General features: G+C 30.5%; 1 protein-coding gene across 1 annotated transcript; it reads left to right on the plus strand.

Moving 5' to 3' along the window:
- The first annotated feature begins 1,790 nt into the window (after positions 1 to 1,790).
- Positions 1,791 to 5,146, plus strand: LOC115695927 (monogalactosyldiacylglycerol synthase 2, chloroplastic). Its single transcript, XM_030623023.2, has 8 exons — positions 1,791 to 2,726; positions 3,075 to 3,247; positions 3,375 to 3,536; positions 3,630 to 3,771; positions 3,858 to 4,082; positions 4,180 to 4,242; positions 4,325 to 4,399; positions 4,501 to 5,146. The coding sequence occupies exons 1-8, from the start codon at positions 2,394 to 2,396 to the stop codon at positions 4,759 to 4,761; spliced, it is 1,434 nt and encodes a 477-aa protein (XP_030478883.1). The 5' UTR covers positions 1,791 to 2,393; the 3' UTR covers positions 4,762 to 5,146.
- Positions 5,147 to 15,569: the final 10,423 nt, after the last annotated feature.

A 15,569-nucleotide genomic window follows, 5' to 3' on the forward strand; every position in this document is an offset into this window, starting at 1 on the left:
TTATGAAAATTCTGACACCAAAATCTCCCAAAAAAAAAGATATTTATAATACTTCTCCTTATTAGGATAACTTTTTTTCTTGTTTTGCAGTTATTATTATTTTGTTTATTTTTTTTAAATATTTTTTAGAGTTATTAAGAGTGTATCATGTATTGAATTAGTAACTTTCGTTATTGATATCATGAAATTATTCAAAAAAAAATATATATATATATACATAAAAGGAATTAATTAATTATTGGTATGAAATAATAGAGTGATACATAATGAAAAAAATGTATGTATGTACAGATATTTTTGTGACTCTACCTAAGTATTATCCAATAATTATTGTTGTATTTTAGGTATATTATTTTTTCTCTAACAAAATTTGACATTATTTACATAAATAAGTATAAATATGTAAACTCCCCATATATTAATTGATTTATATCATGAATGTAATATTATATTATTAAATTACCAATAATATAACATTAGAAATGTTAAAGGCACTAGTGGTACTTATTACTACTTAAAGATGGTGTTTCAATATTGGTGTAATTAAATATTAGGTCTGACATAATTTAATTTAATAATTATTATAAAATATCACTAACTATTTATATCATGAATGTAATATTATATTATTAAATTACCAATAATATAACATTAGAAATGTTAAAGGCACTAGTGGTACTTATTACTACTTAAAGATGGTGTTTCACTATTAGTGTAATTAAATATTAGGTCTGACATAATTTAATTTAATAATTATTATAAAATATCACTAACTATTTATAAAACGTGATCTTTTAAGTGCTACTAAATACCATTAATACTTAAATATATCATCATTGGGACAGTTCGATAAAGATTTTATTGGCAACATTAGTGCTCCAATAAAATTCCAATATTTAATATTAATTTGCACATTAAATATCATACATGATTATTGACTAGTATAACATTCTTCCTCCTATACATAAGTAATTATAACTAACAATCATATGTTATAGACAAACAATCAAAGGAGATAAAAGTATCTTAAGCAAATAAAAAGAAAATTATTAAAGAGTACTAATATTATTTAAAATGTTATATTGTGATTTGTTCAATCACAAACTTAAATTTATTAGTTATTATATAATCACTAAATTCTTATTACTTTAAGACGTTGTTTTAGAGCACCCATATAGGCTGTTTTACTTTATTTTTAAAAATATTTTACTAATTTTTGTTTTTGTATTTTATCTTACACATTTATATTATATTTCTATATCATTTAAAAATTATTTATTATAAATTTATTTTAAAAGTAAATAAATGAAATAATACTAATATCACACGTATATTTTAATTTCTTTTTGAAAAATTAAGGCTATTTAGTAATTTTTCTCATATACTAAATTATGTCGAACTTTTAAGGTCGTTAAAAATTCTTCCTGAACTATTGAGATTATTAGATTTAAGGACTTTTGTCTAATTTCATTCAATTTTTAACAATCTAACAATTTTAATAGTTCAGAAGATTTATAACGGCCAAAAAAGTTCAGAAAGTATGATTTAGTACATATCAAAGTTCGAAGAAAAAAATCCTAATTAGTCAAAAATTAATATAACATTTATAGTTCAATGAATAAAATATTTTTATGTGTAGTTAAGCACCTTTCATGAATTAAATCTCTTATTTATAATATCTTATTTGACGGAGCAACATTTTTTATTATTCTTTACCTCTTAATTATTTTAGCTAATCATTGTGAGTGCTCTTAGTCTTGTAGTGAAAAAAAAAAAAAAAATAGAAAAAAAAAAAAAGAAAATTGATTATACCAACCAATGATTATTGGTATATTATAAAGCAAGAAACCAACTGTCTTGAAAGCCTAAGCACCCTTGTAAGAAAAGATTCGGATCTTCCTTCATCTCTTCGGAACATTCCAAACTAAATGCGGATCTCAAACCCATGCATATGTAAAATTTATACATATACACACAACACATATATTTTTATACGCAAATCTTAACTCATCATATATATATATTCAAATGCCATAATTCCATAATTTTCTATTCTATTTTCCAGGCACCCAAACACCTTATTTAGCCTCTCCCTCTCCTCCCTCCACGTTCTTGCCAACTCAGACTACTTCAAGCTAAAGAATTTCAGCCATTAGCGCCATATATCTCTCTGTCCCACACAACCCTATATTAAAATTTCAATCTTTCTCTCTTGTCTCTCTGACGCCGGAAAATCCCATTTCCGGCGGCCGGGAGGAGGGCCGGCCGGTGATTCACCCATCTGGGATTTCTCAAAAAACTTCAAAAGCTTGTTTCAGCTGCTACTTTGAGTTTTTTCTTTGTTTCTGGGCTTCTGGGTTCAGGTAGGTCGGAGACTTTACGGACGACCGTCCATGGCGATGTCTGTGGCGCCGTCGCCGAGAGAATCGATAGCTGAGAAGGTGTTTAAGAGTGTTGGAAGAGGTGGGTATTCCTATTATCTTGGAGGAAGGAGTAGTAATAGTAGAAGCAATAATAGCGGTAACAACAAGAGGATATGTGGGAATGATGAGATGGAATTTGATTATGACGAAGATGATGATGGTGCTACGATGGAGCTGGCCCAGATTGGAGCCGAGAGAACTAAGAACGTGTTGATTCTCATGAGCGACACCGGCGGTGGTCACCGGGCTTCCGCCGAGGCTATTCGAGATGCCTTTAAAATGGAGTTTGGAGATGAATACAGGGTCTGTTTGTTCATTCATTCAATTCTCTCTTTGCTTGAGATTTTCTTCCATAACTTTTCTTATTTATATTTTTGCTCTGTTTTCAGTTTTCTAATGTTTATGATTGGATTATGATATTTTCCTCTTCTACCTACCAAATTTTATCGTCTTGATTCCATTTGTGATATCTTAATTTATTTATTTTTTATTTTCCTTGATGGGTTTTCCAAAACATTCTCACCCCCTCTTTCCTTTTTGTTGAATTCTTAATCAATCACCTTGAAAAAGAAAATGAAAACTTGTGAGACAAACTAATAAGAAGCTTCTTGCTCTTACGGATGGTGATTTTTATTCTTTTGTATTTTATAGATATTTGTAAAAGACGTATGGAAAGAGTACACCGGTTGGCCCCTAAACGACATGGAAAGATCGTACAAGTTCATGGTGAAACATGTACAACTATGGAAAGTTGCGTTTCATAGCACCTCTCCTCGTTGGATACACTCTTGTTATCTTGCTGCCATTGCCGCCTACTATGCCAAGTAAGTAAAGTACATCATCCTTATTACATCCACTTTTCTTGGCTTCAAGTTAGGTTGTAAATTTCACTACACAATTTGGTTAAGATTTTGTGGTTTTGGTTAAATTTGCTTTGTTATGTGTTTGAAGGGAGGTGGAGACTGGTCTAATGGAGTACAAACCAGATATTATCATTAGTGTGCATCCATTGATGCAGCATATTCCTTTGTGGGTACTCAAATGGCAGGGGCTTCAGAAGAAAGTGGTTTTTGTAACAGTTATCACAGACCTTAACTCTTGCCATCCTACATGGTCAGTTTGTGTTGATAAAAACCAAGTTACAATCATTTCAAGCTTAAAGAAAATTTGAATTAACCATTCTAATTTTGATGCTATTGTATCTAGGTTTCACCCTGGGGTGAACAGGTGCTACTGCCCATCACAAGAAGTTGCTAAAAGGGCTTTATTAGACGGCCTAGATGAATCTCAAACTCGAGTTTTTGGATTGCCAATCCGGCCATCTTTTGCTAGAGCAGTTCTTTCCAAGGTGGATGGCTAAAATTTCACTTTTTTATGTCTCTAGCTTTCTGTTATGGTTGTTCTTATCTAAAAGTTTTGTTCTTTTTGGTCCAGGATCAATTGAGAGAAGAACTCGAAATGGATCCTGACTTGCCTGCTGTTTTGCTAATGGGAGGTGGTGAAGGAATGGGACCTGTAAAGAAGACTGCAATGGCTCTTGGTGAATCACTTTATGACAAAGAAGCTGGCAAACCAATTGGACAGTTAATTATCATATGTGGCCGAAATAAAACACTTCTATCCACACTTGAATCTGAAGAATGGAAAATTTCAGTCAAGGTGAGTAATTGACTATAATTAGCTTTTTATTTTTTCTTACCATAACTGAGATTAAACTCGAAAACAGTACTAATATTTCTTTGTCACCCTTTTTTAGATTAGAGGTTTCGAAAACCAAATGGAGAAATGGATGGGAGCTTGTGATTGCATAATAACAAAGGTGACCTACTTAGAAAGACACTCTATATAGATATATATTGTCATGAACATTTCACTGATCATTTTATTATTGTTTTTCATAGGCTGGACCTGGTACAATTGCTGAGGCCTTGATTAGGGGGCTTCCCATTATCCTAAATGACTACATTCCAGGACAAGTAAGTGATCATTTTCTTCTCAGTTTTTCTGTTTTTTTGTTAAATCCATTTACTTTTAGATCTTTTATTGACCCTTTTTCATTTGGGGACAATAATTTCAGGAAAAGGGAAATGTGCCTTATGTTGTTGATAATGGAGCTGGTGTCTTCACAAGAAGTCCTAAGGAGACAGCCAGACTAGTAGCTGAATGGTTTAGTACCAAAGCTGATGAACTCAAGAGAATGTCTGAGAATGCACTTAAACTAGCTCAACCAGAGGCTGTTTTCGACATTGTTAGAGACATTCATGAACTCGCCGAGCAACGCGGGCCTCTAGCACGCATTCCCTACATGCTGACTTCGTCATTCACAAGCTTAATTTAAGTTGATTCATTGTGTCTTTCCTCCATTGTTTACAGGGAAATTCACTAATAGAATATTGCATGTACAGGTTGTTATTAGTTCCAAGGTTATTATCATTCTTTGGTCTTTAGAAGCTTGTTTTGTTTTCTTTAAAAAAGAATGCTAGAACAAGCTCTGATGTTTGTAAGGTTTGTGATTGTTTACTTTCTTTCCAATTAAGTTATTTATTTGAAAAAAAAAAGGTAGGATAATTGGGTCATGATAATGTTGTATGTAATATATGTAATGCTATTTGCTTTTCTTGTTTGATCAATTGTTATGTAATATTTAGTCACTACTTATCAAATGTGTAATCTTTATAAGAAAGTTAATATATTGGCTTGACTTTGAGTGGTGCCAATTATAATGATTGCTTTCAATCTTCAGAACATCTGAAATTACACGCACAATGATACTTGAAAGCATATCACATTTCAAATATTTAGTTTTTGTTTCTTTCTTAGCCTTAAAATCATACAAATAAAAGTGATATAACACTTGATCAAATCTTTGAAACCACGGTTTTATACAACACTACTCTTTGTTAGTTGGCCACTACTATATTTTACTTTGTTGGTCGAATAACACAATTTGTCATATAATAGTAACATTTATTTTTCTGTGGCAAAAATTAAAGAACTAGTTCATTGTCTTCGTCTGTGAGGATTTTGATTTGGATTTCTATATGGATTTGTGTGATTATTCATTGGCTTGATTAGCAACACTGTTTGGATCATATGTTGAAATTTGTATTAAGAAACAATACATGCACAAATTTGTTATGAACGATTGTCTAATATACACATGGTACCTGTATTTGTGTTGAGTGATTGTTGAAGAAAGATCTTAAGAGGACTGGTAGATGTTGACTCATCCCACAGCCACAAGTTATACATGTTCATTCACAAAGATTGTCTAAAATGGAATAAGACTAATTCGAGATAATGTCCTTGTTTGAGTATAGTGCACAAAACATTACATACTTAATAGCTATGTTTTTAGTGAAAATTTTGTAAGTGAGCCACGTGGAGTTCGTTAGTTGGTCTGTTGGTCCAATGATAAAACTCTATAATATGTACCAGACAAAATGTTGTCATGTGGCTCAAGCAAGCGAGCTAACACCCCATAAAAAAAAATATTGGCGGTTAAACCACTTAATTTAAAATTTTTCAACACTTAACCACAAAAAATTGATTTTTTAAGGGCAAAACTAACTCAACTCTCATTCCGTTTTACTCTATATTTCCTTCATCTAAAAATCACAGTTAAGTGCTACAGTAGACTATCTACGTATAAACACTTGTACACGTGGCAAATTTTTAGTGGCACACGTATTATTAATTTTAAAAAATAATTATAAATATTTTAAAAAATAAAAAATTAGAAAAAAGAATAATTTTAAAAAATATTTTCTTTTGGGGATATTGGTGGTTAAATTACTCGAACTTTATATTTTTTAACACTTAACCACAAAAATTGATTTTTTGAAGGCAAAATTACCTAAACTCCCATTCCATTTTTAAGACTTTTCCTTTTTCTTTTCTTCTTCTTCTTAACTGAAAAAAACCCTAGCACCCAGTCACCTACCCCACGACCCAACCTTCTTCGACTCCCCTCTCACACACTCTCTCACGGTGCACAACGCTGACCTTCTTTGACCACCCCATGTCAGACGGGCCACAAAACTGAACCCCACGACCCAAAAATTCCCAACCTCGATCTGCCCTCTTCTCTCTCTCTACTTTGATCTTTCTCCGACCCCCTTCTGTTTGTTTTCGTTTAGTCCGACCTCCCTCCGGAAATCACCGCGAAGAGAGAGAGAGAGAGAGAGAGAGAGAGAGAGAGAGAGAGAGAGAGAGAGAGAGAGAGAGAGAGAGAGAGAGAGAGAGAGAGAGAGAGAGAGAGAGAGAGAGAGAGATGGTCTGGGAAGGAGAAGATCGAGAGAGAGAGAGAAAGAGAGGGCAAATGGCTCCAGCGAGGGCATGGGTGCTTTGGCTCCGGCGAGGTCTTGGGTGGTGAGACGAGAGAGAGAGAGAGAAAGAGAGGGCCTAGGAGGGAGGGCTGAGAGATAAGGGTTTCAGAAAGTTTAAGAAAGAGAGAAGAAGGAAGAAGAAAGAATAAACGAAGAAGAAAAAGAAAAAAAAAAGTAAGAAAAAATATTTTTAAAATAATTTTCAATTTTTTGTGGTTAAGTGTTAAAAAATTTAAAGTTCGGGTAGTTTAGCCGCCAATATCCAATTTTTTTTTATTTTTTAATTTTTAAAATATTTATAATTGTTTTTTAAAATTAATATTACGTGAGCTACTAAAAATTTACCACGTGTACAAGTGTGTACACGTGGGCAGTCCACCGTGGCACTTAACTGTGATTTTTAGACAGAGGGGTACAGAGCAAAACGGAATGAAAGTTTTGGTAGTTTTGCTTCCAAAAAATTGATTTTTGTGGTTAAGTATTTAAAAATTTAAAGTTCAGGTAGTTTAGCCGCTACTATCCCTAAAAAAATTACATAAATACTTTTTTTTTTTGGTTATTTTTACATTTTTATAGTCATGTTTTTTTTTTAAATATTTTGATTATACTTTACAAAAAAAAATGATATGTTTCAGTAAAATAATAAAAATCCAACTATAAAACACCTAAATAACAGCATGAAAATAACTATAAAATAATATAAAGACATCTACAAGAAAACATAACAATAATAAGACATCGACCTCATTGCAATATGTAACAAAATATCAATTCCTTAACTTGTTTTTATTTTACGAATTTTTTTTTTTCACTTAGTTTTGACAACTTGATTTATTTTTATTACTACTATATTATTTTTTTCATAAAATTTATTATTACAATTATACTTTCAACTATTTTTTCTCTTACTTTTGAGTTAGTGATAGTAAAAATGATAATTTATTTTTTAAAAATTAAATTAATAGTTACATTAATAATAGAAATACAGTAGAACCTCTATTTAAGAATACTCTATTCAAGAATAACCTCTAATTTGTTATAAAAAAAATTAAGTCCCAATTTGGGTCAGTTATAAATAAGAATAACCTCTAAATTGTAATTAGTTATACATTTTCTAAGTCCCGTATTAACAAAATATACCTCTATATAAGAATAATTACATCTTAATAAAATATATACATATGTTTTGTAAATTTATTTACATAAAATTAATAATTTTATTCCAAATTGTAACATATGTATTACCATTATATTTACTCTAAAATAATTTTATTATAATATAGTATTAATAATTATTTATTGTTATTATGGTTAGATTGATATTTTTTTGTATTTTAATTTTTTTTTTCTGGTATAACTCTATTTAGTTATAACCTCTCAATTAGAATATAATTTGCTTGGTCCAAAGTCTATTCTTGAATAGAGGTTCTACTGTATTAAAATTCATAATTTCAAAATAGGGTATATAATATAATGGGTAATATATAATTAAAAAATAAAAAAATATAATTTAATATATCAATATCTACTAGTGCACATTGTGTTAATTAAAAAAAATAAAAAACTTATCATTGTATTTTAAAAAAAATGTATCAAAAAAATAAACTAAATATATATAGAGGGCATGATAGATAACCTGGGGATTGATCTTGATCATATCCTCATGTGACCAAGTAAAAATATCTTGATTTCTCTCGAGGCAAGCCATGGGCATCTCATACAAGACTGTTGGGTTTTATGCCCTAAATAAAACTCTATTTCAATGTAATCCATTTTATTTAACATCAATAAAGAAACAGAAGTATTTTTCATTCATTTGTGTATGTTTTGGTTCATGTTATCAATTGCTTGTCTATTTGATTTATAAATTCATCTGAAACCCTTTTCACATACTTGATCCTGTTTATTGTGTTGTCAACACATTGGAAAGTAAACATGACTATGTGAATAAAGATTCCTACATTTATCAGAACACGAGGTTTTACTGATATGATAATCTACAACAGAGTTTACTTGCATTTGGTATAATGCTATGTTCTTTCCAGAGCATTGGTTAAAGTAAAGCTCAGGTTGGGTGCATGGAGTATGCACCGGAAGGGACCGATATTGAACTTTGACATAGATTTATTAAACTTACCGTGATATCTATTCAAGTCAATATCGCCTAGTTGATCCTAGATCAAATGATCTAAATCCTGATATGATTAGGCTCAATCTCAAGAGTGTTATTCATGTTCTTTGATTTGTTAGTTAAGCCTACTTTTGGGTCAGGGTGATACGTACATTTTGGGAACACGGTAGTGCAATTGAGTGGGAGCGCTAACATAAATATGGAATCTATAGCTTCTATCTGGCGAATAGTAAGTAAAGGATGATTTCCTTCGAGCTTGACCAAACGAAAATAAATGGTGGAGTATTCATTTCACATAGCTGAAATATCATTTATACGGGGTTAAGTGTTTTAAGGATAAAATACATTGTAGGGTGTTACGGTAATCTAATCCCTTTACAGTGTAGATCATTCATATAGAAGATCATTGATCAAATTAGGATTATAACAATGGATAACTAATGACGTATCTATATGGTGGAACATATAGAGCGTTCTATATACTGAGAGTGCAATTCTAAGTTCTATGCGTGGATTCAACGAAGAATTAATAACTCAGTGAATTTAGATTATAAATTCTTGATCTGCTTATTGGAAGCTCGGTTATATAGACCCATGGTCCCCCCACTAGTTGAGACAATATTACTTGTAAGGCTCATTTAATTGGTTTTGATTAATCAATTATAATTCTCAAATTAGACTATGTCTATTTGTGAATTTTTCACTAAGTAAGGGCGAAATTGTAAAGAAAGAGTTTTTAGGGCATATTTGTTAATTAAGATACTTTGTATGGTTCAATTAATAAATATGATAAATGACAATATTATTTAATAATTATTTATAGTTATTAAATAGTTAGAATTGGCATTTAAATGGTTGAATTTAAAAATTGGCATTTTTGAGAAAATGAGATGCAGAAATGATAAAACTACAAAATTGCAAAAAGTGAGGCCCAAATCCATAATGCCATGGCCGGCCACTTTTATAGGCATTATCATCTGATATTTTCATTATTTTAATACCAAATAATTCAAACCTAACCCTAGGTGGTATGCTATAAATAGATAGTGAAGGCTTCAGGAAATTGACACTTAACACTTTCACATCTTGTTTCCTTCAGAGAAAACCTGAGCCTTCTCTCTCTAAACCTAGCCGCCACCTTCACTCTCTTCTTCTCTCTTGTAAATTTTGAACATCTTAGTGATAGAGTAGTGCCCACACACAACAAGTGATACCTCAATCATAGTGAGGAAGATCGTGAAGAAAGACATTCAACAAGAAGGAGATTCAACACTAAAGGAAGGAGAGAAAGAGATCCAGGTTCAGATCTTGATAATACTCTGCGACAAAAAGGATACAAGGGTTAGAGATCTGAACGGAAGGAGACATTTTATTCCGCTGCACCCAATGTAAGGTTTCTCATACTTTATATGTGTTTAATTTATAATCTTTTTAGAAGTTCATATTTAGGGTGTTAATCAACATACTTGTGAGTAGATCTAATATCCTGGTAAAATAATTTCCAACAACTGGTATCAGAGCCATGGTAATTGATTTGCTTGCAAGAAATTTGGACTTAAAACGATTTGTTTGTTATTTGGATAGTATCATGTTGTTTTGTGTGTTGTATGATGATTGATTGATGTTTGTGAATTTTCGTGAAAAATAATTGAATATCTGTTTGTAGAATTATTTTTATTAGATAGTTTGGAAAAAATTAAGCAATTTACTTTTTTACAGAACTCAATTTCGATTTTATTTGAATTAATTATGATTTTTTGAAAATCGGAAAAATATCGGGATGGTGTCAACTGCCACACGCGTGCGCATGAGGGGCTTCCCTCGGACAACATGCGCATAGACACGTTTTGTGTCTGAAAAACCCGTGCACGCCCATGCACGCCCATGGACAGTATGCAATGCATACTGTCCGTACAGCTCGCGAATTTTTTCGTTTTCTTCGATTTCTCATGCTATTTCATGGAACTAACTTATGATTTTTTGTGTAGTTTTGTATTTTGATTTTTACTTTTCAATTTTCAAATCTAATATCAGAAATAAATTAATTTGAATTTTTTTTAAATTTAATTTTAAATATTAGTGTAATTTGAATTTGAAAACAAGTAAAAATCTATCTTTTTGCTTAATTTTTTATGTCTTATTTTTAAATTTGATTATTTTATCTTATTTTTTAAATTTAAAGGTCAGATATTAAATATTTTTTAAATTAATTTTTTTTTAAAATTATTTGACCTTATTTAAATTTAAAATAAGATTACTATAATCATGTAATTTTAAATAGAAGTAAGATATTTTGCTAACTTTTAAATTTTGTTATTTTTTATTTAAATTAAATTATAAAATCTAAAAAAAAAATATTTTTTTTATTTTATATTTAATTTATAAAATAACTTTAAAAATTTAAAAGGTGGTTAGCAATTATTTTTGAAATGATATTTAGGTTAGTTGAAACCTAATTTTTTAAAATTGTAGGTTTAATTTTAATTTTTTTTATTTAAATACCGAATTTTTTTTAATTATTTAAATATATTTTTTTTTCAAAAAATAATTATTTAAAATTAAATAAATCCTACATCCAACTATCCAATTCATCTTGTTGCAGGAGTATGTGTTTTAGCTTGTTTGTAAGTTTTATAAAACCTATTATTGCTTGATCTAAATTGTCATGGTTAACTTGTTGACAGATCCAATGATCTGATTTTAACCCATGGTTCAATTGTCAATAGGTCAAGTAAATAATTTGTAACAGGTAAATTTTACAATCTTCTTTCATCTGTGTATGACCTAGCAACATGATAGGACCCATCCAAGTGTGTGCCTGTGTGAGCCTATATGTTTAATTTTGTTATAGATGCATATAGGTTGTTGTTGCTAAATAAAATATCATAGTTTTTGATAGATTTTATTTAGGCCCATTTAGTTTTTGAGCCTATTCAATTAATAACAGTTGTTTATTTTAAGGTTAAATTCCTCTCTTTTGGGCCTTGTGTGAGACTTGGGGGGCATAGAAGTGGGTACGACATACTGAACCCAGCTCCCCCTCACATGAACTACCCCAATTGTGAATGTCCATTTGCCTGATTTGGATAACTGTACTAGGTTAATTAAATTAGTTTAACATATAATAAAATTGATTAGCAACATAATTAATTGCATTTATTTTGAAATTAATTTAAGAAAAACATAGTTTAATGAATTATATTCTGAGCTAAACTATATGTATTTTCTTGTATTAAATTAAATATAGAATTATAACCAACTAGATTCTTTCTGAAGCTTAATTTAAATTTTTCATTAAATATTCTTATTTAAGTTGAAAATTAGTTATCTTTAACTAATCAACTTAAATCTGAATATTTTTTGAATTTCAAATTTTAAAATTAAGTTGAGGAATTTTAGGAATTGGTTATTAAGATTCTTTAGATATTTTTTAAGTGGATATTTTTTTCAAATATTAACTTAAAATGGAATATTTTCAAATTAAGTGGTTACAACTTAATTTTATATTTAATTAAATCTAATTTGAAAGATATTTAAGTTGATTTTTTTTAGATTCTTTTAAACAAATTAAACAAGATATTTTCAAATTTGTTCTATTATTTTCGAATTTATTTTTCAAATTTAAATAATAATTGAAATTTAATTAAAGTTGATTTTTTATTTAAACCAACTTTAATTTGTAATTTTTTATTATTATAATACGGAATAAATGATTAAATAAAATACATATTTTAAAATGATGAGCTTTAATCAAAAGACATTCGATCTCCATTGTTGGTTTTACATAGCTTTTGTTTTAGTGAGTAATCCTCCCTAATGGAGGAACGTTCATTAGCAAGTTAGCACCGTTTAATCTCGAAAGATAAGTAGCTTTGTAAGTGTTTTATATGGTATGGATCACCCTAATGGTGGCGACTGTATTTGACTTACAAAATATGAAACAATGGTGGAAGCTCATAAGATAGAATTGCCTTGACTAGACGGAACAACGCTAAATTCCAATCTTGATCGAATAAAAGGTTGCTAGAATGATTATCATTTTAGATGAATTGATAACTCTATTCAATGAATGATGTTTTGACTCTCGCCTAAACAGGACACTGTATCAGTTTGTTGAAAACCTTAGAAAATAAACTATGTTAGATTTATTATTTTTATAACATATGTGATTATTTGTTATTTTCTAAATAGTGTATGAATTTATTTGAACCAAAACCTTACTTCTGTTTTATTGATGTGTTGTAGTGCCAATATGAATAATCCTCACCCTAATCCACTCCTAGTTAATATCTTAGCAAAAGAACTCTATAGTGTGAAAATGCATCCTGATAGTTGCATAAACTCGCACCTATTGATGATGAATCTGAAGTTACAAAAGGCAAATCTACTAGGAATTCATTTATCAAGAGAACAATGGGTACAATTCATTCTTAATAGTCTTCCTCCGGAGTATAATGGATTTGTTGTTTCTTACATGATCAATAATTTCAACTCCTCCGACATGGATAAGCTCGAAGCAGAATTACGAGCCCATGAACGGAATCTGATTGCAATGGGACCTCTTGGGTTTGCAAATCTTAATCAGAGGAAAAGGATTAAGCATGAAAGCTCTAGCAAAGCTGCTTCTTCAAGTACAATTATCAGACATAATCTTCTATGTTCGAATTGTAATGAAAAGGGACATCAAGAAGAACGATGTCCCCGACTTCTAAACAATTCAAACGAAGGTAATGCTTTTGTCTTTGAATCATGTGTTTTAGAGAACGACAAATCCACTTGGATTGTTGATTCTGGGTCTACTAACCATGTATGTTCTTCATTGCAGCTGCTTGAAACTTGGGAAAATCTGCTTCCAGAAGAGTTAAAGCTTAAAGTTGGGAATGGCGAGTTAGTGTCGGTCAAAGCTAGAGGAAAAGCCCGCATCAAGTTTCAACAAAGATTTTTAATTTTAGAAAATGTTTTATTTATTCCAAACTTTAGTAGAAACTTGATTAGTGTCTCATGTTTGCAAACACAATCTTATACATTGAATTTTTTGAGTTCTTATTGTTCAATTTCTCGTAATGGATTTCAAATATGTGTTGCTTTCATGGAACAAGGGCTTTATGTTTTTAAGACCAAATACATAAATCTCACTAAGTAGTGAACTTTTCAATGTAGCTAAACCTAGAAACCTTAAAAGAAAAGAGATTGATAATGATAATCAAACTTATCTATGGCATTTATGTTTATGTCATATAGGCTTTGATAGACTCAAAAGGCTAACCAAAGACGTTCCATTAAAAAAATGTCGTATTAGGTGAATTGCCAGTATGCGAGTCCTGCCTAGAAGGAAAAATGACCAAACGTTTTTTCTCTGCAAAGGGAGAGCGTGCCAAACAACCCCTAGGGTTAGTACATTCAGATGTTTGTGGACCCCTGAATGTCAAAGCCCGAGGTGGTTATGAGTATTTTGTCACTTTCATTGACGATTACTCTAGATATAGTTTTCTTTACCTAATGCAAAAGAAATCTGAAACGTTTAGAAAGTTTCAGGAGTTTCATGCTTTGGCTCAAAACCAATTAGGTAAAACATTAAAGATCTTGCGAACTGATAGGGGTGGAGAATATATGGATATGCAGTTCAAAGATCATTTAATTGAACTTGGAATTGAATCCCAATACACTGCCCCTGGCACTCCACAACAAAATGGAGTTGCAGAAAGAAGAAATCGCACTCTTTTGGAAATGGTTAGGTCTATGCTGAGTGTTGGAATTATATTTATCCAGGATCTTAGATCTACTCACAAGTTTGTTGATTTAACAACCTAATATTGAACTTCTAAAACGATGAACTAAACACATAAAAGTTAAGAATAACTTACAGTGATTGCAGCGGAATTAATGTCTCCTTCCACTCAGATCTCTAACCCTTGATTCCTCTCTGTAGCAGAGTATAATCAAGATCTGAGCCCGAAAGTTCTTCAGTTGGATGTGATCCTTCACAGTCTTCCAAACTATAATGAGGTACTGAGTGATGTGTTTGGGCACTTCTCTCTCACTAGGAATTTCGAAATTTCTCTCTTGTTTTCTCTCTTGATTTCGTGTGACACTATGCAAAGCAAAGCTTTCTCAAACCTATCAAGAGTAGAGAGGGGGCGGCTATAAATAGGAAAAGGGAAGAGCACAACTTTCCAAATAAACAGTTTCCTCTTTTACTGTGTAATTGAATAACTGCCTTATTTAGTGTGATCCACCACTTTCCTATTTAAGCTAGGCTTTGATTAGCAATTATATGACAATTTAAATTGAAAATAATAATTGGGAAACATGCAAGCATGTGGCCGGCCATGGTGTGTATGGGCCTCACATGGATTTTGCAGTTTCCTCAATTTTATTTCTATTTCTCCAAAAATGCCATTTTTCCAATTCTAATCATTTAAATGCCAAAACTAATTATTTAATAACTAAAATAGATTATTAAATAATATTGCCATTTAAAATAATTATTAATTTAGACATGCAAAGTCTCATAATTAATAATTAAACATAGAAACCCTTTTATTTACAATTTCACCCTTAAACTGTGAGAATTCATAAATTAGACATAGTCTAACTTTTAGAATTATAATTGATTAATCATAAATCAATTATAGAGTCTTACAAACAGTATAGTCTCAACTAGAATGGGGACCATGGATCTATATA

Source organism: Cannabis sativa, chromosome 6, assembly GCF_029168945.1.
Source record: "Cannabis sativa cultivar Pink pepper isolate KNU-18-1 chromosome 6, ASM2916894v1, whole genome shotgun sequence".
NCBI classification, from domain to species: Eukaryota; Viridiplantae; Streptophyta; class Magnoliopsida; order Rosales; family Cannabaceae; genus Cannabis; species Cannabis sativa.